At 44.7% G+C, this 24,543-nt stretch overlaps 2 protein-coding genes across 15 annotated transcripts in view; both read right to left on the bottom strand.

Annotated features, from left to right (window-relative positions):
• The window catches only part of UMPS (uridine monophosphate synthetase), a 30,431-nt gene extending 29,152 nt beyond the window's left edge, over nucleotides 1-1,279 (bottom strand). The window contains exon 1 of one of the 4 annotated variants that reach the window (XR_010405729.1): nucleotides 1,054-1,279. Coding sequence is in view for 3 of the 4 variants with exons in the window: in XM_045903015.3 (XP_045758971.1) it covers nucleotides 1,054-1,209 (156 nt within the window). In the remaining variant the exon portion in view is untranslated. The remainder of the gene's footprint in view (nucleotides 1-1,053) is intronic. The other 3 variants (XM_045903015.3, XM_045903016.3, XM_045903013.3) reach the window with 3 other exon arrangements.
• Nucleotides 1,280-3,140: 1,861 nt separating this feature from the next.
• The window catches only part of KALRN (kalirin RhoGEF kinase), a 655,214-nt gene continuing 633,811 nt past the window's right edge, over nucleotides 3,141-24,543 (bottom strand). For all 11 annotated transcript variants that reach the window (XM_064571764.1, XM_064571776.1, XM_064571770.1 and 8 more), the window contains 6 exons: nucleotides 24,329-24,460; nucleotides 22,640-22,804; nucleotides 20,625-20,703; nucleotides 14,110-14,310; nucleotides 10,844-10,982; nucleotides 3,141-10,251 (listed from right to left, as the gene is read on the bottom strand). In XM_064571764.1, the coding sequence (XP_064427834.1) occupies nucleotides 9,706-10,251; nucleotides 10,844-10,982; nucleotides 14,110-14,310; nucleotides 20,625-20,703; nucleotides 22,640-22,804; nucleotides 24,329-24,460 (1,262 nt within the window). In that variant the 3' untranslated portion in view covers nucleotides 3,141-9,705. The remainder of the gene's footprint in view (nucleotides 10,252-10,843; nucleotides 10,983-14,109; nucleotides 14,311-20,624; nucleotides 20,704-22,639; nucleotides 22,805-24,328; nucleotides 24,461-24,543) is intronic.

The following is a 24,543-nucleotide window of genomic DNA, read 5'->3' as shown; positions in this document are numbered from 1 at the left end:
AACTAGCAGGTGATTCATATTTACTCAGATTGAAACACACGTACTAGAAACCTCTAATTTGTACAAAGTTTTTTCCTTATTTTGACCAAAAAAGTGCCTCCATGAAATGTTTGTCCTCTGGCCTTCATTCTTGCTCCTGGCCACAAAGTGCACTATCAAATCCCCTTTCTAAGCAATAGCCCTCCCAAACACTTAAGCAGCTACTAAATTCTTCCCCCATCCACCTTTTCCTTTGTCCCCCACATCTTATTTTCTCAGAGTTAAACACACAGAACTCATTGGACTATTTCTGTGCTGTCAAGTGCGCTCCAAACTGGGCTTCCTGCCTCTAGCAAAGCACATGTCAAAGTCTCAAGTCAATGAGCAGGCTGCTCTCTAGGTCCTGATAAAACAAAGGAAACTTTTCATGTTTGTGCATCCCTGGCTCCCATTAAGATTAAAGTCATACAGGGCGCCTGGGTGGCTCAGATGGTTGAGCGTCTGCCTTCGGCTCAGGTCATGATCCCAGGGTCCCGGGATCGAGTCCCGCATGGGGCTCCCTGCTCTGCGGGGAGCCTGCTTCTCCCTCTGCCTCTCTCTCTCTCTGTCATGAATAAATAAATAAAATCTTTAAAAAAAAAAAAAAGATTAAAGTCATACAGCCTTCTACATACATAAGATAAAATGTGTAACTTTCTAAAATGCCTTTCATCATGGTGATTTCTAACTCTACGTAAAAATACCGTATATAACCGTGCACCAAATGTTCCTTCCCTAGAGCGCTCTCTGTGAAGATTATGTGTACCGAGCAGCTGTCCTAACTCGGGCCCGAATAAAACTCTTTTCCTTTTTTTCTTAAGAAAGGTCTGTTCATTTTACATGAACGGTCCTCAAGAGCCTAACAGTTCCTGGCGTCTGGGCTTCTTACATCGACTCCCTAGGACTACAGCTTGTTAGTACGGCTGCCTGCTTGGCTCTTTGGCTCTCACCCACAGCCCAACTCCTTCACCTTCTCAACCTCCTGGTCCCCATTCCGGCCACCCAGCCCCGTCCTCCCCTTTCCCGGGCTGGCACCTGACTTAGCAGACGCGGTCGAGACACGATGCCACGCAGATCGATATAAACAGGGGAAGAGAGCCCGCTCTTCAGTACGAAGTTCCCAAACTTGAACGCCTGCACGTCGTACAGACCCGCTACCAAGGACCCCAAAGCTGCTTCTGCGGCTGCCATCTCCACGCGCTCCCGGTCGCGTTCTAAACTCCAAAAAGCGCCAGGCCGGCGGCGCCCCGATGTCGTCACCCGAGGAAGCCCCGCCTCTTCCGCCGTCTCTTCCGGCGGCCTCGGGGCTCGCCGGGCACCACTCTGGTGCTTCAAGTAGCGGGGAGGGTCTGGTGGCGGAAGCGCTCCGGACGCAGCGTTTTATGTTTCAGCCTGCTGCCTGTAGATCGGGTCGCAGGAGGTCAAAGCTCCGAATACCTAGATTGACCTCCGAGTCATAAAGCCGAGCATCTCTAGAGAGATTGTTTAAATCCTGCCCGTTTTATAGCTGAGTGTCCCCGTAATTATCGCCTGTAGTTATTTGCCAGTATTAGTCACGACTCCTCCTCTCTCATACCCCTTCCTCCCCCGACCCGGTTTCACCAAATAGACAGGTCTCGAAGACGGATCTTTACTCAATTCTTTTTTTTTTTTTTAAGATTTTATTTATTTATTTTGACAGAGAGAGACAGAGCGAGAGAGGGAACACAAGCAGGGGGAGCGGGAGAGGGAGAAGCAGGCTTCCCGCGGAGCAGGGAGCCCGATGCGGGGCTCGATCCGAGGACCCCGGGATCATGACCCGAGCCGAAGGCAGACGCCTAACGACTGAGCCACCCAGGCGCCCCTCTTTACTCAATTCTTAACTAGCTTCATGGCATCTAGCACATGACAATGTCAGAGCAACTTGCACAGGGGACCATAAAGCGCTTAGCAGGTAATTGTTCATTGCCTCTTCTGTCGGAACTGTCTGTCCTGGAGGAGGACGTGTGTTTATTCCCGTCAGCTCAGCTGCTTGGTAGGTAGTAGTTCAGTGTACAGCAGAGGAGGAAGGGAGGGAGGAGAGTAGAGGAGGATGAATTGCTCCGTATCAAGGTTATCCAGGAGGATAATTTTGCCAGCCAATCTGAAAATCCAAGCGTATTTGGTCTTTACAAATGAATCCCTTAAAGTGGGGGAAATCCCCATTAAGTGTAGAAGGCAATACTTTAAGGGAAATAACCCTTAAAACCTTAGGGCTTGTGATGGTTACTCATTAAACCGATTGTGATTTCTGTATTTCTATATATTTTTTTAAGATTTTTTTTTTTTTTTTTTTTACTTATTCATTCGAGACACATAGAGAGAGAGCATGAGCAGGGGGAGAAGCAGAGGGAGGGGGAGAAGCAGACTCCCCGCTGAGCAGGGAGCCCGATGCCATGCGGGGCTCGATCCCAGGATCCTGACCTGAGCCGAAGGCAGACGCTTAACGACGGAGCCACCCAGGCACCCCTGTATTTCTATATTTTTAATGTATTTTCTTTGATGAGATTGTGCTGACCAGCCAGTGTGAAGAACCCATGTTTTTGAGACTTGTTTCTTATTTCAAATAAATGCAGTAAAATTTTGATGAAATAGAAGCCAAATGTTAAAACATTTTTGTTCTTATTGGCAAAGTAAACTAGTCAAAACACTTCAATCTCTAACACTCTAGCTAATCGACATTGTACTCTGAATTAGTCTCATTTACACTTGAGGGGCACCCGCAGACCTTATCATGTGTGCATAGGCTAATTCAGACGGAAGAGTCCACACCACGATGCATAAATTTGTGAGATCCAGCTCAAATGGCCTGACAATTTTCCAACAAAGCTGGCACCTGGAACACCAGAATGAAGTTAACAACACACACCTGAGACTTACTTGACTTTTTTTTCTTTTTGGATAGAGAAATGCCTTAGGCTACTTCTCCAGGCTACAAAATTGTTGCTTTCTTTCCAAAATGCGGGCCAAAAAGTGTTGTAATAATAACGAGCCATTTTCACCTTGTCAAAGGCCTTCGTATATTTAGGGAAGAGAAAAAAATTACTCTTTCCTTTGAACAATGGTTTTAATTAGAAAGAAAAGAAAAAGACAACCAGAAAGAGTATCTTTAGTGTTGTATATTTATAGGAATGCATAACTTGTGAGATGTACATTTTGAAGTTTCATCCATAACTTATAACATTTACTGTAGTAATAATAACAAGACAGCAGGTCATCACTTTACAACATTACACATGAGTGATTTTGACTTACAGATAAAATATTTACAAACTACCTTTACAAAACGACATTGTGTGCATACAAAATGAACTGCAGAAAAATTTAAAAATAATAAGACAACCAAAAACCCAGAAGATACACTTAAGGCAGACCAGCAAGACACTGAAATAATTAAGGCTGTGGAATTCTTCTGCACCTTGAAAATATAGAGCTATTTATCAATACTGTGGAGTGATTTTAAATCAATTGTTACAAGCCCGATGGAAGTATGTACTTATATGTATATGTGTAATGGTCCCTATGGGGAAACCTATCCACTTATGGATAAGGCCCTTTATCTGAATGGCCAGAGAATCCCACTCCAACTTGGTGGGGAGGGGGTCACTCAAAACCAAGAGGTGCTAATGCAGCTTGCAAACCAACTATTAATAATTCAAACATAAAGACACTCCTGACCCTAGGTAAACAGCCTCAGCTATGGCCTTATTGTGTTTCAGGCTTTGTTCATTTGGCTTTGTGGACTTCAAAGGACAGCAAACAATTCCCAAATGAGTAGACTCGAACTCCACCCAGCAGCCCTAATGGTTTTGAATGGCCCTAAATGGTTTTCCAGTAGAAAAATTGACCAACCTGGGCTGTCTTCAACTGGATAGATTTCTGCATATGAGCAATAACATATACATACATATTATACACTATATACATGTACAGATGTACATATATCCATATTCTCCAACAGTTTGCACTTTGATCACTACCGTTCTCTGACTAGGATCTCATTCTGACGGGTATGTTTAGTTTTTCACAGTCTTCACATTTGTCCTAACTACTGGTGTTACTCACCTTCCCCATAGAGCAGGCTGGAGTTAGGCAGAAACAGAAGTAAAAGCACCAGGGTCAAAAAAATCAGACACAGAAATGACAGATATGGCTTAAGTTAGTAAGAGAAGATGTATGTTTTATTAACTTCAAATTCATAACCACAGTCTCTGAGATCATGGTAACAACTGTCCCCATAATACTCCAGGATGTGGATTCATTTCTTGATAGACTCAGGCATTGATGCAACTCTTAATGCTAGCTCTCCTGGGCTAGCAAATTGGCTTGCTTAAGTTGGGACACCAGGAATTTTATTTGCACTTTCCCCCCACCACTCTCCCTTTTTTCAACTATCCTCAGCAATCTGAAGAAACAGTTGATCTTGACCGTTTGAATAAAACTAAATCTGACCACATTTTAGAATCTCCCAGCAAACAGGCTGACAAGAAAACACAATAGCCTATGAGTATTTCAGGCTTTCACGAGTATTAATTTCAAGCTTTCCATAAATGTCCCTTAAAGATGAAAATTTGTCTTAGAGTAATTGCTTTGTCTTCTCCTCTAACTTCTACACATATGGAAAAATGCAGAAATGCCTTTCATTGACAATATGGCCTATGATATTTCTGTGTTCTATTTCTATATAGATTTCTCACATGAATAATATTATCTATTAAAAATGTCTAGTGCTATGGACAAATTTCAGCTCTTTTTAACCCTTTAGAATTAACGAAACAACTGAAATCCTTACAGTTTTTAGAAAATAAATATTAACAGAGTAGCTTCCCTTTTCTTAGTGGAGTATATATAAACCTTGTCTTTTCTAAACCCACCCCAGATTTAATTATTAATTTCCAAATGATCCCTAGACTTTAAATAGTAAATAGAAAAGCCATAATGTAAATAAATCCATTGGAAGCCCACATACTATGTTAGCCTAACCCAGACTCCACAGAGATGCTACACAGGAGAAAAAGGAATAAAGCCCACATTCCTCAAAACTGAAGAAGGGAGTGGTGAGTTTGCACTTTGCCTTACTACAGAGACCCCTAATGTTTGTAATATTTCCTCCTCTATCAAATTTGTGGGACAACGTTTTAGTTAATACACAGATATAACCACCATCTAGTTTATAATACCTTTGTTCCCTCATGTTCTCACAAATCTAAATTCCCACGCTCTTTCACATAGGCAAGCAAACAAGGAATGACTAACTCTTGGGCATTAAATCATGGAGAGTACGGGAAAGCAAATATGTTACTCCTGAAACACCTAATTATCTTAAAAAGAAAAAAAAAATCCAAGGTTTTCCCTCCCAAATCCAACAGTTCAATTCATTTCTACACCTGTGCATGCAATTTGCCTCTTATAATGGATGCCGGTGAGATTCTGAAGAAGTGAGTTGAGATATCAAACAATACTTTATTCTCACTTCTGCCCTTTCAGTGAGGAAAGTGGTTGTTTGAGTTCTTCTCTGTCAATTTTTCCAGAGCATAAAACTTGAGAAGAGAGAGCAGCATTGCCCTGGAGGGCATCCTACTCTGGCTCTGCCATCAGAAATACCGGAGAAAACAGTGTATTCACATAAGATCATCAGCTCTCCTAACCTTTTTCTGTAGACAAGCTTTTAAATGATTGAAATTACAGGCTAAGACCAAATAACATTTAGACAAAGAGCACCTGGTACTTCCAATTAAAACCAATTTACAGAACTTAATCTCATGAGTTTGCAAATGGTATCCTAAAATATGAGTATTGAAAACGCGGAATGTTCAAAGTTACTGTCAGTAAAATTCTTAGCACTGGCAGGGTGTAGCACTTCAAGAAAATCAAAGTATCCTTTAGACATCCCAACTATGCTATTTTTGCAACATTCCTATGAGATTAAAGTCCCTCCTCCTACCCCCCCCCCCATTCCCATTTTAACAATGGGGACGTTTGGGACAGAAAAAAACAAAGACTTTCTGTAAGAAAGGACGAATCAGGAATAACTGAGGTTGAAACTCAAGAATTCCTGGCCTCACCCTACATTCAGATGTTTTCATTTAAAAGATCTTTTAACATAAAGAAAAAAAATGCTGCAGTATCAGTCAATCTAAATACAACGAACTTCTTTATCTCCCATCCTCCCCTCTGAAAGGCACTACTATTTATAAAGGCTTTGTGAACGACAAAGCGGTGAAGCCAGCTTTTCCTCTGCTTCCTCTACTCCCCCAAGGGTGTTTATGGCTGTGAGTGTCCTGAAGGACACCTCCAACATTACAACAAATTTTCCCAACATTCAACTATAAGTGCATATAAATCTATTTAATTTGAAACAAATGTAAAAGATGCAGTAAATCATTATACCTTTAAAAAATTAGTATGAGTTGTCCCTGATCTTTTCCTTCTTTCTGCATCCCACCCTTACAAAAGAAACCCCAAAACTCTATGCAAGAATATAAGCCAAGCAAGAAACTTACGAGTTTAACCAACATTAATTTTTCCCATTTCAACTGGAAGTTCACTCTCACTAATTCCTAGTTAAGTTTTGATTTCAAGAACTATGACGGTTATGGTGGAAGTGGAACATTTTCTCTTCTCCCCCTCTCTCTACCACAAAGTAGTAAATATCTGCCAAAACAGGTACAAGAAACTGGTTTCTAATCCTTCTTCCCTCACCACCCTTGCCCACAGAGCAACTTCATGTACATTTCCCAGCCCCACCTCCGGGGATTCCTTGTTATTTCCAGCTGGCTAAAGAGAATTCTCCAAGCAGGACTGCTATCTTATTCCTGTTGGGAGGGAGCAGGGGCTTTGCAGACAGGACACCGCTCTGTTAGTTCTCTTCAGTGACCAAGCTATATAAAATACACACCCTTTCTCCTGGAGCCTCTATTAAATTAATCCTACTCTAATGATTGTTCTTTGGCTCTAGTTAACAGAATCATACCACTTTGCATTTCTATGTCCCGCCTCTCCTGTCTCCTCACTTCCCCAACATGTGTACCTGGAGGGGAGGGGAGATTCCGCACAACCCCACACCTGGGCCGTCCCTACTCTGATGGCAACGCTGTATATAAAAGCTTTGGCTCTAACATTCTGTCAGCTGCCCTCCCACAACACGATGTCGTGAACGCTCTCCTGTGCCCTCCATGCACCACCGTCCAAGGCCCTAATCTTCTCCAGCAGAAACTCAGCCCATCTCTTCCATGGTCATAACTCAAAAGGACTCAGCAGGGAGTTCTTCAGTCATGGCACACAGTGGACGAAACAGACCTTGCCAAGCCACGCTTGATGGCTATTTGGAATCCTCAGCACCTGCCCTCCGTCCTGTGACGAGCCCTAGGGACCAGGCCTTCTTCTTTTAGGCTCGATCTCACAATGAAGACATGTTTACTAAAAGGTTTTTTTTTTAGTAAATGTTTTAAATTTTAAAATATCATATCAGATAGTATTTGTATATACATGTAGATTATTATTTTTTTTTTAAAGATTTTATTTATTTATTTGAGAGAGAGAGAATGAGAGACAGAGAGCACGAGAGGGAAGGGGATCAGAGGGAGAAGCAGACCCCCCGCTGAGCAGGGAGCCCGATGCGGGACTCGATCCCGGGACTCCAGGATCATGACCTGAGCCGAAGGCAGTCGCTTAACCAACTGAGCTACCCAGGCGCCCTATACATGTAGATTTAAATGGAGACTAGGGGGGTTAGTCAGGGGTGGGCTCTGAGGGAGGGCGCCTTGGTGACTCAGGGCCATGTGAAACTAGGAACCAAATATAGGTGGAATCAGTTTCCATGTATTTGGTTAATCCTAAAAATATGAAGTGCTATCTAGTCTTATTGCTTGTACTTCCTACTAATTGATTAATCTATAATCTTGGATGGGATGAGGTGGAGGGTGCATGAGGAAGGTGACTCTGAAAGCAATGGAAATGAAAGATGAGTATTTTTAATTTTACATTTCCACTGTGGGAATAAGTGTTTTTATATATTAAAGTTCAGGCTTAGTGTCCACCATCTTTTTTCATTTAGATCGATTTGTAATTCTATTGATTCCTCATAAACCCTCTGCTTGCACTTCTGTGCCGCACGCTTTTAATTTTCTCAATCCTATTATAGGAGAGAAGCAATGCCATTAAACCTAATTTGAGGACAAACACTTGAGTTATATTTTTAAAATAATATTTGCATAATAGCAATTTTCAAAACCCATCCTAGAAAACAAAGGGTGGATCATGTACCAACACACACACACACACAAAACAAAAAATCTTCCCCAAAAACAAAGAAAGAAAAACAACCATGAAATGTCCAGACTGAATTTTTTTTTTCCACTGGGGGGTGGGGGGAAAGGGCAGTTCATAATCACCTTGTGTGGAGAATACGCGCCAAAAAGCAGTGTTGGCCTCAAAGTGCAATTAGTCCTTTTGGTCCAGGGAAATATCAGCGGCTAAGTGGAGATAGGTACGGCAATCACAGTTAAAACTCAATGCTCTGTCAGAGTGACGTATCAGATTTTATTCCATGGCTTCAGAAAGGACTTGGGACCAGGCCTTTAAAGGCCTATATGGCTGCCTCCTTTTGGTAAGCACCCCTTAGCTTCCAGAAGGGGTTAGAAATAAAGCAAGCCGACTTTCTGAGGACTACATTCTACGTCTGTAGAAGTCAGAAAGTGTTGTTAACGTTGTTCATAGGAACCGTAGGAAAGGTTTCTATTTGCCCTTTTGTGTGAACCTGTTATATTCATTACCTAGTTCAAACCGAGTGTAGACATAAAAATAGCCCCACAACTCTTAACCATATTTGGACTTATTTCCTGGCAGGCTTTCCTGCCGGATTAACTCTGAGCTGCCAGTGAATTTGGGGGTAGTGTTTCATATACAGAACCTATGCTAATCAAATACTTGTGACTGAGAGAAAAATCTTCTCATTCACAGATTGCAAAAGGGTCACATTGCTTTCTCTTAATGCACGGGTTCTGGTAAAAGATTTCTATACAAGATTTATAAAATGCTCTAAAAAACTTGTCATCTAATTGTGCTTAGTCAAAACAATGTAATGCTTCGGTAAATAAATTACTGTCTTAACTGGAGCACTCAAAATTACTTATGATTGATTTCATATATACCTCTATATTATAAAACTCTGAAACCTGAATGGGATATACTTTACTGTATGTGTATACGTATCCTATTAAGAAACTATATCTAAGTAATCTAAACCAGAATAGTTGACATACGTGACATCTCTGTTAAATAGAACTTTTCTGCTTAAAATTTCAGCAGGGTTAGAAACCTTTTACACTCACTACCGTGAGCTTTAGCTTTGCCCATTTCACCACTCGTTTTGGAACACACGGTTAAAATTTTGTAACGGCTCGTATTCTTGGTATCCTTGCCCCCTCTCTTTAATGCTCTGGGTGACTCTTTGCATCTTTCTCTCTTCTATGACCTTCTGGAAAGCCCCTGGGTTGAGGGTAATTTCACTGCTGCCCAGACCCTGAATAGCCATGGACGCGGTTTAAGAGGTCCGTCTCTCAAGCCAGAGAACTGCGTGGAGCAAATGAACAGAATTATTTACAGACATTCAGTCTTGCTTTGGTTCACACTGCACTTCCATGTGGAACCCCACGGGCGAGGAGACGGCTACGTCCCTTGGTTTACCCGGTTGACAATGTAGCTCTTGACATTGGGGACAGGCCGCACGTCGTTCTGGTGCTTGCGGCGCTCTATGAAGCACGCCAGGCGGGAGGTGTCCAGGGGGATCTTGGAGTAGCTGCCGTTATGGGGCTGTAGCCAGGGATGCTGCAGGCATGTGGCTGCCGTGGGCCTCCTGCGGAAGTCTTCCTGTAGGATCACATTGATGAAGTCTCTGGCGGCGTTGCTCACGCCACAGAAGTATTCGTGCGGGAAGCTGAAGTCCACCCTGCACACATTGATACAGGTCTCCTCCTTACTCTCGTCCAAGAAGGGGGACACCCCACTCAGCATGACGTATGTCAGAACCCCGATGCTCCAGATGTCTGTGCCCAGGGAGACGGGGATTCCTTGGATCACTTCTGGGGCAGCGAACTCGGGGTTGCCCAGCAGGTGGTGGATGTGGAAGTGACCCGAGATCTGGACGGCATCCTCCAGGTCGATGAGCTTCACCCGAGGCACTGGGATGCGTAGGTCAATGAGCAGGTTTTCGGGCTGAGGAGACCCAGGCGTGAGGGAGAAGAGAAGGCAAGTTCAGCTGTCTGTCTTGACTACCAGTAGGACTCTGGTGGTTCAGACATGGTTCTGCTAGCCTTTGAAAAAGCCTATGGAGCATGAGAAATTGCCTATGCAAAGTGGCCCGGGGGCCTCCAAACTAGACCAGATTCTGAGGTGGGGTAGTGTTTCAGAGAAGCTGTTTGACACTGAAAATCATGTCTTCCCAACTACCCCTTGCTTCTGCACGGACTCAAAAAAAAAAAAGAATGGATTACTCATTTTGGAAAACAGGGGCTTCTCTGAGAACACCATAAAAAACTGACATTTATTGGCTTCCTTCTAAAATGTTAGACGAGGCGGGAAAAGCTTCCCTACCTTCCCTCGCCCCAGATGTCGCGGTGACTCTTGGTGTGTTCTCGTTAATTCACGAATAACACACTCGAATTGTGTGACGACCTAGTTCCTGTTTAATATTTGTTAGGATTCTAACCTAAGTCAATAAAATGAATCAGAATGGACCTCCCTCAAGGGTAATGACTGACAGGTTGGACGCGGCCATTTCCCTGCAAGGGCAGCTCTTTCTTATTACCTTTATGTCCAAATGGGCCACCCTACAGTTGTGAAGGTACTGCAGCGCCTCCATGATGTCTCGGATGTAGAAAGCAACTTTCTCCTCCATCAGCTCATCGTGATTCATAAGGTAGTCTAAGAGCCGGCCGTCATCCATCCTGAAAGCAGGGAGGAGAGGGCCAAGGAAATACATTTGTAAAGAAATGGAAAAATAAAACACATACACATCGGTCCGAGCTCTAAAATCTCTCCTGCTCCCCCTTATAAAGCAAGATGGATGCTGCCACACATGTGTATTTTAGTTAGAGCCCAAAATCAATGTTCAGAACTAAAATTAATTAACTAACTTAAAAGTTACACGTGTGATGTGCTCCACGGAAGAAACCTGTGTAAACTTAAGACACATTCTATGTTGTTAAAGTTAAAAACTGCTCATGAGGAAAAAGGTCTGACACCCCCCCTTTAAGAGGTTAGACTGCAAAAGAGAGAAAGTCTTAGGAGAGAGGGAAAGAGAGAGAGAGAACGCTCTCTCTCAATATTCTGATGAACTGGAACCCGTGGCTGCGAGCCACTGCAAATATGTTTTGCAAATTGCTTTTTTTTTTTTTTTAAAGATTTTATTTATTTATTTGAGAGAGAGAGAGAATGAGAGACAGAGAGCATGAGAGGGAGGAGGGTCAGAGGGAGAAGCAGACTCCCCGCTGAGCAGGGAGCCCGATGCAGGACTCGATCCCAGGACTCCAGGATCATGACCTGAGCCGAAGGCAGTTGCTTAACCGACTGAGCCACCCAGGCGCCCTGCAAATTGCTTTTATTTGTCAGTTTTTAGTTGGGGAAAATGGAAAGTGGGCAAAGTTTGTCCTTGGCAGTCTTGACCCTTTTTGGGATCCTTTGCCTTTTGAGCAATTTTCCAATCTTAAAAACCGTGACTGAGAACATGGTAGGGGGAGCCAGCCAGATCCAGATTTGAGTCCTGATTCTGCCACCTACAGGCTGGGGGTTTGGGACAAGTCACTTAAACCCTGTGTTGGGTTCTTCCTCTTTAAACTGGGAGTAACAGCAACAGCAATACCACCTCCTTCATTATGAGGGCTGCGCAAGAATCAAGTGAGACGATGAGGCATTTAAGCATGATTGGTAGCAGTCACAAGTGCTCAGTAAGTAGTAAGGCTTTTCAGGCGCCCTGTGCCCTCTCTAGCACCTGGAGTGCCCAGATGTCAGACTGCTATTCCAACGTGTGCTGAGCTGTCAAAGGCACATCCCTGCGAAATGCTCAGGCAGAGCAGCTTGAACCAGAGGCAGAAACCATCTTTGAGCACAGCTGAACTCCCCCCACCCCAGCCAAGTTTCCATTCTCTTCTCTAGCGTGTTCCTTCCCCCTGGTCTCTTCTCCGAAGCCTAGGACCCGGCCGGGGGGGGGTGGGGGGGGCGTGATGAGCGTGGAGTGGAGGGGGACTGGGTTTGTGAGATGCAACCCCCCACACTTCTTGCAGCATTGCTCCAAGACCTGCAAGCCTTCGCACCAAGTTCACCCTCAGAGCTTTTGGGGAATGCAGATGCCTAGGCCCCATCCTAGCCTAGGCAATCAGAACCTCAGTTGCCTGGCAGAGAAAAGCTCTACCAGTGATTTGGGGGGCCACCAAAAGGGGTACCCCTGGTCACAGCATAACCAAGATTTAGCACAGGGTTTACCTCGGGCACTGCCTACCCACTCACCTTTCCTGAATCTCGAGTCCAACAAACACCTTCCTATGTTCTCACAGCAACCCTCTCCAAAACACGTGTTTCCTTCTCAGCATTTACCATGTTCAACTGAAATCATTCACTTAGCGATCGGTCCTCCTCATCAGACTTTGGACTCCTCAAGGGCAAGAAGCACCCCTTCTCATCTTTGTTCCTTCCAGCCTGGCCCAGGTCCACACAGCGGCTGGCACACAGGGAGTGCTCAGTAAATGTTTGCCGAACTAGCTCAATCCACTGTTCATCTCATTTAATCCCTGGAACATCTCTGAGAAGTGGAAATAATTCTTCAGACTTCACAGATGAGGACCCGAGGCCCAGGAATCTAAAGACCCTGCCCCAAATCCCAGAGCTGGGATGAGAGCCCAGGCTCTTCATTCCAAGAATGGTTTCCTTCCCTTGCACTGTGGCAGTCTGGAAATCAGCACCTTCCCCTGGAATGATGCAAGCTGGCAAATCCGAAGGGGCCAAGGTTCTGGGTCCGCCATATCACCTTGATATACAAGTGATAATACTTGTCTAATCACCTGGTATTAGGTCCTAGAAGGCTGTTTGTAAGTGTATTTGTTAAATCCCAAGTGACAATCGACCTACTACTACACAGCTATATAAGAGATCACAAAAGAATTATAAATATTAATAGAGTTGGTTCTGTCTTCTCTTGTTTCTTTTCAACCAATTCAAAAATGTAGCCAAAGATGTTTGCCCTTTGGCTGTCTTTTTTTCAACATAAATAAATGTATAGGTGACTGCCTCAAAGGCCCTCATCCACAAACACCTAGACAAAAAAGCACCCAAGAGCCACAGTAAAATGACAGCTGAAAAGCTGTACATGGAGGCGCCTCTCTTGTGAACAGAGGCTCCTGTGGAGACGTACACAGCACCAGTCTTGGGCGCAGGGTCATCAGCACACGTCGGATGACATCTCTATGAGGGCTCAATACTCCTGAGAGGACTTTGTTCTCTTTAGCCTCTGTTAGATCTCTGTGAACCACAGGACACGATCTCTGTTCTTAGCTTGGGGGAGGTGGGGGGAGAACGTGCTTTACTTGATGTGTTCTGGGGCCAAGTATATGGTTGCCCGAGTTCCTAGAAAATCTGGAATGAGTGGAATATTTTGAAGGTCAAGGTTCCACTTTAAAAGGAATTTCCTGGGTGGGAGACCATGGATGCCATGGCAGTGGATTGATGCTCAAACCCCTCTTGCATGTCAGGTCTACCCCTGTCAACAAGCCTATGGTCAATAAGCTCTTCCTACACCCCTGCCCAGCCCAAGAGTCCATAAGAGAAAGAACATGAGAATCCGAGGGAGAGAAATATGGGTTCAAGTCCCAGCTTCTCCATTTCTTAGTGGTAAGGACCTTCCTTATCCTTGATTTTTCTAATCTATAAATGGGAACCACATTTTTATAAAATGGACGGGAGGACGCACGTGATGTACAACACTTCGTACACCCTAAGACATTGTATAAAATGTAACTGCCATTGCCAGGGGACAATAAGTAACCCAAACAGCTGGAGACCCCCTGAGACGCCTGTACTTACAGTTCTAGAATCAGGATGTAGGACGTGGGGGACTCATAGGTGTCGTGGAGAGTGATGTACTGGGGGTGTTGCAGGTGCTGAAGCAGGGCAGCCTCGTGGGCAGCCTGCTCTTTTTTCTTCATTTTTTTGCTAACAAATTTCACGGCAACATCCTTGCGGGTGGCTTTGTGAATGCATTTCTTCACTATGGAGAAACGGCCTCTGGAAAGAGAAAGGGAGAAAGCATTTTGCTAAGCTTCCTCCATCAACGAGGTATTATTTTATTCAAGGATGTGTAAAGTTTTATCTGAAGTGGTTAGACAGTAACACTTATTAGGAATCCCACTTTCCTATTTTTAAATTATAATGTTATCATTCGGAAAAGCCATGTTTCCTTCCTTAGCATTTCAGGGTTCTCTGAGATGCGAAAAACGAGTATCATTTTTAGTCAATAGATTTCTCTGTCACTTTGAACAGCACAGGTTCAGTTTTCTAAGCGGAGTATCTTTTTGTAAAATACAACAACAATAATAATGTTCATGAAGGAAGAATTGTAATCTATGATAATTTCAAAAACATTTTTCTAAGAGGCAATTTTTTCCTTTATTTTATATTTATTATCTTGGTATTACGGAAACTCTCTAATATACACAAAAGTAGAGAGAATAGTATAATAGATCTGTGCACCCAGCAGCCCGCTTCAGTAATTATCAGCATTTTGCCAACCTTATTCCACTATTCCTTTCCTACCTCTTGCCTTTTTTTCTGCAGTATTTTTAGCAAAATCCAGATATCATATTATTTCACTCATAAATACTTCAGTCATTTCTAATTGACAAGGACATTTAAAAATGTATAACCACCATGCCATCTTCACATCTGACAATATTAGCCACACCTAAAATAGAATGGTTCCCAGACTCAGCTGTAGCCCAGTAGGAGGTAGAAAGAAAGTGAAGTAGAAGGGGGAACTGGTCAGCAATGGGAGCAGAGAAAGGGAGTCAAAGAGGTGACAAGCAATGCCATCCCAGGCCCATCCCTGAGGCGCTCTAACCTATGAGTAGAGGACTCAACCATCCAAAGAGCAGTCCATTCCTCCAGCGGAAATGGAGACATCCAACACCATTGGCACCACAAAGATTGTCCAATTGACTCCTTGACCTGGCTCTGTGCTCACCAAGCGACTTTCAGACAATAATAGTCAGATAGTGTTTCTCCACTATAGATTTTTTTTTTAAGATTTTATTTATTTATTTTATTAGAGAGCGAGCGAGAAACAGCATGAGAGAGGAGAGGGTCAGAGGGAGAAGCAGGCTCCCCGCTGAGCCGGGAGCCCGATGCGGGACTCGATCCCAGGACCCTGGGATCATGACCTGAGCCGAAGGCAGTCGCTTAACCAACTGAGCCACCCAGGCGCCCCTCCACTATAGATTTTTGACAAAAGAAGAGAATATGTTGGGATGCCTGGGTGGCTCAGTCAGTTAAGCCTCTGCCTTTGGCTCAGGTCATGATCCTGGAGTCCTGGGATGGAGCCCTGCTCAGCGGGGAGTCTGCTTCTCCCTCTCCTTCTGCCCCTCCTCCTGCTCATGCTCTCTCTCTCTCTCTCTCTGTGTGTGCCAAATAAAATAATAATAATAAAAAATCTTTAAGAAGAGAATATGCTGATCAATAAAACAACTATTTGACAAATACTAATTGAATGTTATGTAGCAGACATTCTTTTTGCATAGTAAACAAATATTTGGTAGAACTGATAGTTCTATTCTATATCATAAATTAATAAATTACCATCTTTTTTTTTTTTTTTTTTTTTTAGTAATCTCTATGCCTAATGTGGGGCTCAAGCTCACAATCCTGGGATCAAGAGTTGCGTGCTCCACCGACTGAGCTAGCCAGACACACTTTCATTATGTTTTTCTTTCTTTAACAGATTTTATTTGTTTGAAAGAGAGAGGAGGAGAGAGCACAAGTCGGGGGAGGAACAGAGGGAGAGGGACAAACAGACTCCATGCTGACCATAGAGCCTGAGGCAGGGCTCCATCTCACTACCCTTAGATCATGACCTGAGCTGAAGACAAGAGTCTGGGGCTCAACCACCTGAGCCACCCAGGTGCCCCCATTCTGGTTTTTAACAGCACTCTCTTGTTTGATTATTAGAGGTCACCCCTTCCAGAAGACTTTGGATGCATGAAAACAATTGAATGCTAGGGAGAGCTCGCCTGAACTAAGTGGCCATGTTGAGGTGCTGCTATACCTTACTTTTTGTTTTAAAATTTTTATTTATTTATTTGAGAGACAGGCCATGAGGTGGGGGTGGGAAGGGGCAGAGGGAAAAGCAGACTCCCCGCTGAGCAGGGAGCCTGACGTGGGGCTCCATCCCAGGACCCTGGGATCATGACCTGAGCCCAAGATGGACACTTTACCCACTGAGCCACCCAGGCGCCTCTATTCCTTAATTCTTTTTTAATTGTGTGTATCCAAGTTATGCATCCCCATGATTTAAAAAGTCAACTAGCTTTAAGGTTTCTTATTAAAACTAATAGTATCCCATCCTCTCACTCCCAACCCCATTTTCCTTACCTGAGAGGAAGTTTAACGTATCAGGTAATTATATTTTAGCTTAGTACGGGGGTAAGTCTATGTTTGTGTGGCTACTTCTTGATGTTTCAGTTTTCATTATAATCTGTTGACACCCACTCCAGAAAGGGAGATGTTAGTCTCTCTCCCCTCCCTGTCACCACCACATGACCATTTTCCCCATCCCCTGTCCTCCCAGCAGAATGATATTTTAATCAATATTCAGTGTTTCCACTACTGCAACTAGGTCAGGGCTACTCACAGTTGCAGCTCCAGTAAACTATGAATATTTTCCTTTTTGTGATAGAATTCGGCCTCATTTCTAACAAAGACTGCCCCTTATGAGAACCACTCAAAGATTAGTCTGGGACTAAGTCACTGCAGGGTGACCAAGTGGTTTATAGCATAGTTCCACTCTCAAAGCCTTGCTATGCTTCTGTGGGTGTGTTCTATCTGTGCACAGCTTGAACGTAGCCCAGGATTTGTGTTATTCCAGGCACAGAATTAGGGGATCTCCTTCTTTAGCTCTCTTCTCACTGAGATTTCCCACACATTTTTTGGCTCCCATGGGTCCGTTTTTATAGATGGGAATCCTTCAGAGTTTTAGCTTCTTGCTTGGGTTAAAGCAATGAGAGAAAGAAGGGAGAGAGGGAAAGGCATTTTACTGCTCTCTTCAGCTCAAAGGGACCCCCTTTCCTGTCTTTTGGCTAGAAAGATGGGTTTCCTTTGGAGTTGCCCCCTGTGCATGCTGCCCAGCTCCCTGGTTTGGCCGGCCCTTGGGTTAAAGCCCAACAAACAAACCAGAGACCTCACTGCTGCTGTCCTTGACTTTCAAGTTTTAACTGGGCTCCCCATTCTCCAGTTCTTTACTTCTCAGAATCCTGAGGTAGTTGTTTTTTTGTATTTTGTCCAGGGATTCTGGTTCTCATCAGTGGGAGAGATAGGCCACAGTGGGCTTACTCTGTCTTGGTGGGCACTGGAAGTTGGCTCATTCTAAAACTTGGGGACTAAACAGTGTTTGGAAGCTCTGAGGGGGGGGGGGGAGAGAGCCTGTCAATTCGACCTTCACTGTAGGGTGATCTGAGTGAACAGTTTAGTGGGGAAAGCTCTAAAGTCCGTATCTTTAAGACTTTCTTCTTGGGCTGGTCAGATTTCCCAGAGAAAGACCCTCCTACTTCCTGCCTAGACCGTGAAGCTGCGGTTGTCCACTTTTGGAGGCCGGGGGGTTGAGAGAGCTGGGGTCCTGAGTATCCAGCATGGATATAGTCTCCTAAGGGGCCTGTTTGCCGGAAGGTTCTGCTGCCCCCAACTGTGCCAGTGTCTCTGAGAACAGAGGCACCTGTCTAGAGGATGGACCTGCCCCCGCTTCCTGCATGGGGAAGGACGATCGTACCGCTGCCTGTGGCCAGGGACGAGGCCCAGAGCCACACCCTCTCACACAGAGTTTCAGCCACTCCTCCCCACTTCAGCAGCCTCTTGTCACCGGTTTGCAGAGGTACTTGATGCGGCCAGTACCCCGGCCTTTGGGGAATTCTGCTGCAAAAGTTGCACAGGCTCTCACTTGACCCCATGGCTGACTTGGACCGAGTTCCTAAGGTCTCCTAGGTCATCTGTCACTCTTTCACTTGTTTTCTGCTTCGAATATATTACTAGTTGTCTCTTCTTCCTGGTTCCTCATCCTTATGTGCCTGATCAGAAAAATTCCTTTAGTGGAGGTTCAGTGAAGTCTCAGGAAGGAGTGAAAACAGATGGCTGTGTTCAACCTGCCATCCTTGCCTAGAGGCCTGGCCCTGCTACATTTTTGGATCCCGTACAGGTCACCGGTCAGCATTCCTAGGGGACAACTCTCTGGCTTCTTTACATTGCCGTGGTGCCCATTTAGTTTATTTTCAGCTAACCGTGCCATGCTCAAGTGCTCTTTCCTTCGGTAGGTGGACTTTAGGAGCAAAGAGATTTCTTTTGGCACCATGGTTTTTATACTATTTAATTACCAGAGAGCTATTTTTAACAAGATGGTCATATAGGCCTAGAATTCTAGGTTTCAGTGCAATGGAGAAAGTTGACTCATGTCTATGGCCCACAGAAACCTTCCGTGTGTCTCACATCAGTATCTACATGTTTTGTTTCCCTTCTGTTCACATACAGCGTTCTTAAAGGATCTCCTGAAAATAGGAGGACTGTACTTGGAGGAGAGGAAAAGCTTCAGATGGTTGGGGATGAGATTTTTTTTTAAAAAACATCGACTGCCTTGAACAGATCAGAAACTTGATCTCCCCTTTGGGAAATACTAAAACATCGTCTCTTCTAGGTAAAACACGCCTTCGCCTGTGGCGCTCAACAGCAAATGCTTGTCTTGGGAAAGATATTCCGGGTGCATCTAGGCGATACAACCAGTTTCATTTAGAACCAGGTGGGGATTCGATTCATTACAGGAGTTGTACCTAGCTTCACAAAACCTCAGTATAATGGGGCAAACTAGATTTCAACAGCTAGAGCTTATTTTTGACAAAAATTGCTACAGCGAGAAACCACATATGTTTGTTTTACTAAAACAAACACAGGCTTAAGAATTGGGTAGGTCAGGGTTAGAATCCTGGCTCTACATTTGCTAGTTTCAAGACATCGAAAAAGTGACTTAACTCCCCAAGCCTGGGTTCCTTTCCTGGAAATCTACTCAAACACCACCTCACGATGTGGTAAGGATTACGTTAAATATCTCTCATATAATATCTGCATAGTATCTGCCACATTATAGATACTCAATAAGCATCATCATCAACACCATGTAAATTTCCATTGGCCTTTTTTGCCCCCTCCGGCCACACAAAGAAGAGTGAAAGGAGAGCGAAAGTTGGTTTTTGATGAAAGGTATTATGATGAAAGGTTGTGAATTACATTGTGACTCCTGCCTAAGAAATGGGAATAGCAAACATTTGGGCTCTTTCCACAACCTCTGTCACAACGACCCCACTCAGGAAATGTTATGCTTCATTGAGAGACGTCAATCAGAGATAGAGATGATGGTAATGGCCCACTGTTAGTGGATGCTCTTTTATTTACACATCCAGGTGGGGGTGGAGGACTTGTAAAAGCTCCCCACCCTCTCACCTAGACCACACGCAAACCAATGCCCACATAGAGATGATCCTCCATTTTGTTTCTTTCCATCAACTATTTTTGGGGACAGGTGATAGATTTTTTTTCATTGTTTTGTTAAAAGTCATATTTTTATCTTTTTATTTTTGAGGACATGCTTTTCTAACTAAAATAGAGACAAAGAGACAGAGAGATTGTGTGTGTGTGTGGGTATGTGTGGGTGTGTAGGGGGGGGACTGGACTGGAAATATCCATAAAACAATGTGATTGGGCTTGACATATGGACATATATAGAGACCTGAACCAAAAATTAGTGATTATACCTTCTTCTCAGGAACACATGGAACTTCTAACAAAAATTGACCCTGTACTGCAAATAAAGCCAGTCCCAACAAAAGTCAGAGTCAGTATCACATAGATCAAGTTCTTCAACTACAGTGTAATTAAGTTAGACATCAGTAACAAGAAGATAATTTGTAAAAATCTCATACAGCTGGAAATTTTAAAGTATTTCTATTACAGTTAGGTCAAAGAAAAGAATCATAGTTGAACCGAATGATAACGAAAGTGCCACATATCAGAACTCAGGAGATGTAGCTAAAATTGTATTTTGAAGAAAAGGCTGAGCCTTAAATTCTTATATCAGAACAAAAGAAAGGCTGACAGTTGACAAGTGAAGCCTCCCCTCCAACTTAAAAAGTTAAAAAAAAGAGCGATAAAAATACACATAAATATTCTAGTTTTTTTCTTACTATAGAGAGAATACACTTAGGAGAAACAAACAACACTAAAAGCAAGTCGTTATTCTGATGTGATGATGTTAAGTGCCCATAAATGAAGGAATAGAAAAACGGGATCATTACCTTCCAATTTCATTCAGCTCAGTATAAGCTGAATCAAAATTTTCCTTCCAAGAAATGGTGGCACCATCAGCAGCAGCATCTTTGGAAGAGAGAGAATCCATTTATGATACTGAGGAAGTCATATAAGAATAAAGAAAAGATTAACAGAAAATCTCCTCCATTGCCCCAAACCAATTCTTGTGACCAAATATGGAGTCTAACTCAGTGGGAAAATGCCAGGATTCTCTGAAATGTTATTTTTAAAAATATCATCCAACGGCAAGCTGACATGAAAGAGTCGGACCCCCTCCCCCCGCCCCCCCGCCCCCACTGTGCCATCTACATAAACAAGAGAAAACTTGGGACAATCAGAGATGTAACCTCTGGGTATTTTAAAATAGAAATTTGGTAGAAAAAAATTAGAAGGAGAAAAACACATGGAAGGCCTAGAAAAGCCAGTGAGAATCAGAGCTGAGGGGGGGTGCAGTGGAGGTTAGGGGAAGAGTTACAAGGGCCCAGAGAAGGAAAGGAGAGGAATATGCTCAAAACATCCTAACCACTGCTCTGTCAGCCTGCTGCCTCAGACAGCGATGAGCTTAGCTGGTATACTCTTTGGCAGCATTACCTTATATGATGTGTTAATTCCCTGGCAATGATTTATACACACACGTGTGCAAGCATGCACACCAATACATATTTGTGCTGTCTCTTGGGACCAAGGCTCACGAGAAGGAAGACATGAGGCAGAATTTAGTTAGTGGCTTGGGAGGAGAGTACTGAGCTGACAGCGAGGCTCTTCTGACCCAGGCCGCCTCAGGCCACCCAGAGCACAGCTGGGCTGAGGCTCAGGTGTCTTATCTATATGGAATTCTGACAAAACGGAGACCCAGGGCCAAGGTTTCCTGGTGAGTCATGGGTCCAAGGGAGCAAGGCCACTGGGAGGGAGCTGAGCCCCTGGGGACAGGCTGGGGAGCACTTCCAGAGTCAGTGGGTGGTGGGGGGGCTGGGCTGTAGCGGAAGGCCCTAGAAGGCTTCTGAAGCCCCTCTGGAGACTCTGGGATCCCCTTAACCCAGAGACATACAGGTCTGTTGTCTTTCTAGGGCAGGGACCTCCTCCTCCACCCCAACACACACAACCCACTCCTTGTACCACGGAATACCTCATGACTTGGAGATTTCTTCAGGCTAACAAGTGTCCTCTTCCAAAATGTTCTTGGGACCAAGGGGGTGAGACAGCGAATAGGTGGTATTTGTAAAATACTCACGTGTAGCCAGTTATAGGTGTATCTTAATTATCCAACACATCCACATAAAAATGTATCCACCTTGAGGGGCGCCTGGGTGGCTCAGTTGGTTAAGGGCTTGCCTTTGGCTCAGGTCATGATCTCAGGGTCCTGGGATTGGGCTCCCTGCTCAGCTAGGAGTCTGCTTCTCCTTATCCCTCTGCCCCTCTTCCCATTCATGTGCATGCTCTCTCTCACAAGTATATAAATAAAAATCTTAAAAAAAAAAAATGTATCTACCTTAAAAAAAAGACATTCTGGGAAGGCTGGGGGTGGTGAAACTATCAAATACTCATTTTGATGCAAATCCTTCAAGCAGCTTGCTTTCCTCTCCCCAGCTTAAACTGGTAAACGGGGCTGTCTCTAATGCTGTGAGGTACACTTACGCCTTGCAGGGGGTCCCAGGGGAGAGGAGGTTTGGTGCCCCCATCTAGGAAAAGGGGCAGACAGCATCCAGGTGACTCACGACTCCTGCCCGCCCCTCTCTGTTCCCGGGGACCCACGTGGGTGCCCAGGGACCCTGGCAGGCCCGGGGTAGATATGGGTGGCAGACCTCACTTTTGCCCCAAGATGGTTGAAATCACACTTTTCATCAGGTCTCTGAAATGTTACTTGACGGAAGCCACTGGCAAATGCAGGTCACCTCCTGCGTGGTGGCCTGCCATGCCAACGGCCAGCCGGCACCAGCGAGTGTGTGAGCTGCCAGGCACCTTGCCGCCCCTGCCTGGGGTGCTGGGCACGGCCGGGACTCACCGTACTCAGGGAGTCGCACAAACTCCGAGGGCTCGCTGGGAAGGCTGATCCCCCAGGGGTTACTGGCGCTGACTCGGAACTGATAAGGACTCCCAGGACTGAGGTCCTCGACGACAAGGTAAGTGTCCAAGGTCGAAGCCACTGACTGCTGCCAGGCCTGGGAACCTAGTGCACGATTTCCGAGGACAGGGAAAGAGAAAAAGCCAGAGGGACATTGTTTCAAAGACCTTCAGCAAACAAAGAAAAGGAAGTTGACACATTTCCATTCAAGGAACCGTTGTGGTTGCTGATTGGGCTCGGCAAGGCTGTGGGCCAACTGTGGCAGGCTTGGGCTCCATTTTCTGAATGACTGAATGGATCATGAGGGGCGGGACAGCAGCTGACCCAGGGACGCCGCTCATTCCCAGACGGGCATGTGTGAGGGTGAGAAGGCGGAGCTCATGCAGAATTTACAGAGGAACGTGCGGCCACTCGTTAACAAGGCACAAAAATATACCAGAAATCACAAGATGCGAGACTATATGCGTTTGGAAGTGGAAACAAACTAGAAGTGAACAAGCACTGAGCACTCCATGTACATGAAGTGCTGTGCCAGGCGTCCAAGTGATTCTCCCATTTCACTTCCACACTGAAATCCCCAGAAACCCTGCGGGGTTGGGAACAGGAGGAACTGAAGCTCAGAAAGATGAAACGATCACTGTGTGAACATGATGAGCTAAGAACTGCACAGTGCAGAGGAAAGCACTAGCTTTGAGAGACGTGTCCCCCGGCTCAGCTCGGACACCTGTGTGCTGAGCGGGGACGCCCAAGAGCGAACAGCTTCACAAAGACGCAGAAGTAAACAGCTTTGTAACTGCACAGGGCCTGCTCGGCAGAAGAAAGAAGAGTTGAGATGCTATGAGCAACGGCAAGTACAACAAATGATTTTGGTTCTGGGCACGAACAGTGGCTGGAAATTCAGCTGTGTAATTCATTACGCGGTTCAGAGATGTGTTATTAACAACTAGAGCTAGCTGGCAGCTTCTTATGTAACTAGTTCTTGATAATAGGCGACAGGTTCAGGTGTTTCTGACTGCTGAACTATGTATGCACTCTCAGCATGTAAACGTAACAAATTTAAACAATGAACAGCTTTTTAAAATCATCATACACATGTATGTATGTAAAATTGAGAGGTCACACAAAATATATATGCAATCTCTATTTATATATGTGATCTCTAACTTTTATCTGGGGGTGGGGGTAAAGCTCTGCTCCTGCTACCCTCGTTTTCACTCTGGGAGAAAGATCACGAATTCACAAACTTGACACCTGGGTTTAATGCCAGCCATGATTCTTACTAATGCCTGCCTCGGGTTCCTTAACTTTCTTTAGGCCTTAGCCTCCTCATCTGTAAAATGGGCCTGATTGCCCCTGTCTGGGGAATAGGGCTTATTAAGGGCAGAAGCGCACACGAAGGCACTTTGAAATCTGCCAGGAGTCATCAGTTTGGGGAAAACCACTGCTTGAAGTTAGAGATCAGAAGGCGGCTGTAGTCCGGCACTGAGGTCTTTATGCTGAGTGGGAAGACACAAGAAGGAACAGCTGATGAAAGGCATGCAGGTAGTTTATGACTCTGAAGGACCTCCCCTTTTGAGGAAGGGAAGAAAGAAACCGAAAAGGAGGGGGTAGTAGGGGGAGCCGGCGCACCTTCTTCTCTGTACTCCACGGTGTAACCAGAAATTGTACAGTTTCCCGTGCTGGAGGGAGGCAGCCAGCGGAGGATCACGGAGGTGCAGCTTCTCTCCTGGGCGATGGGGCGGTTAGGGGCCGCTGGAACACCTTCGCAGACAGAAGTTATGGTCAAGCGCTATTTCTGCAGAACTTGGCATTTTGCACCAACGTTGAACGCTTCCTAGGAAACA

Source organism: Mirounga angustirostris, unplaced genomic scaffold (genome assembly GCF_029215605.1).
Source record: "Mirounga angustirostris isolate CCGP_5_RB_7025 unplaced genomic scaffold, mMirAng1.0.hap1 SCAF_1, whole genome shotgun sequence".
Classification (NCBI taxonomy): domain Eukaryota; kingdom Metazoa; phylum Chordata; class Mammalia; order Carnivora; family Phocidae; genus Mirounga; species Mirounga angustirostris.
The sequence above is the reverse complement of the archived record's forward strand: the minus strand, read 5'-3'. Positions and strand labels throughout refer to the sequence as shown.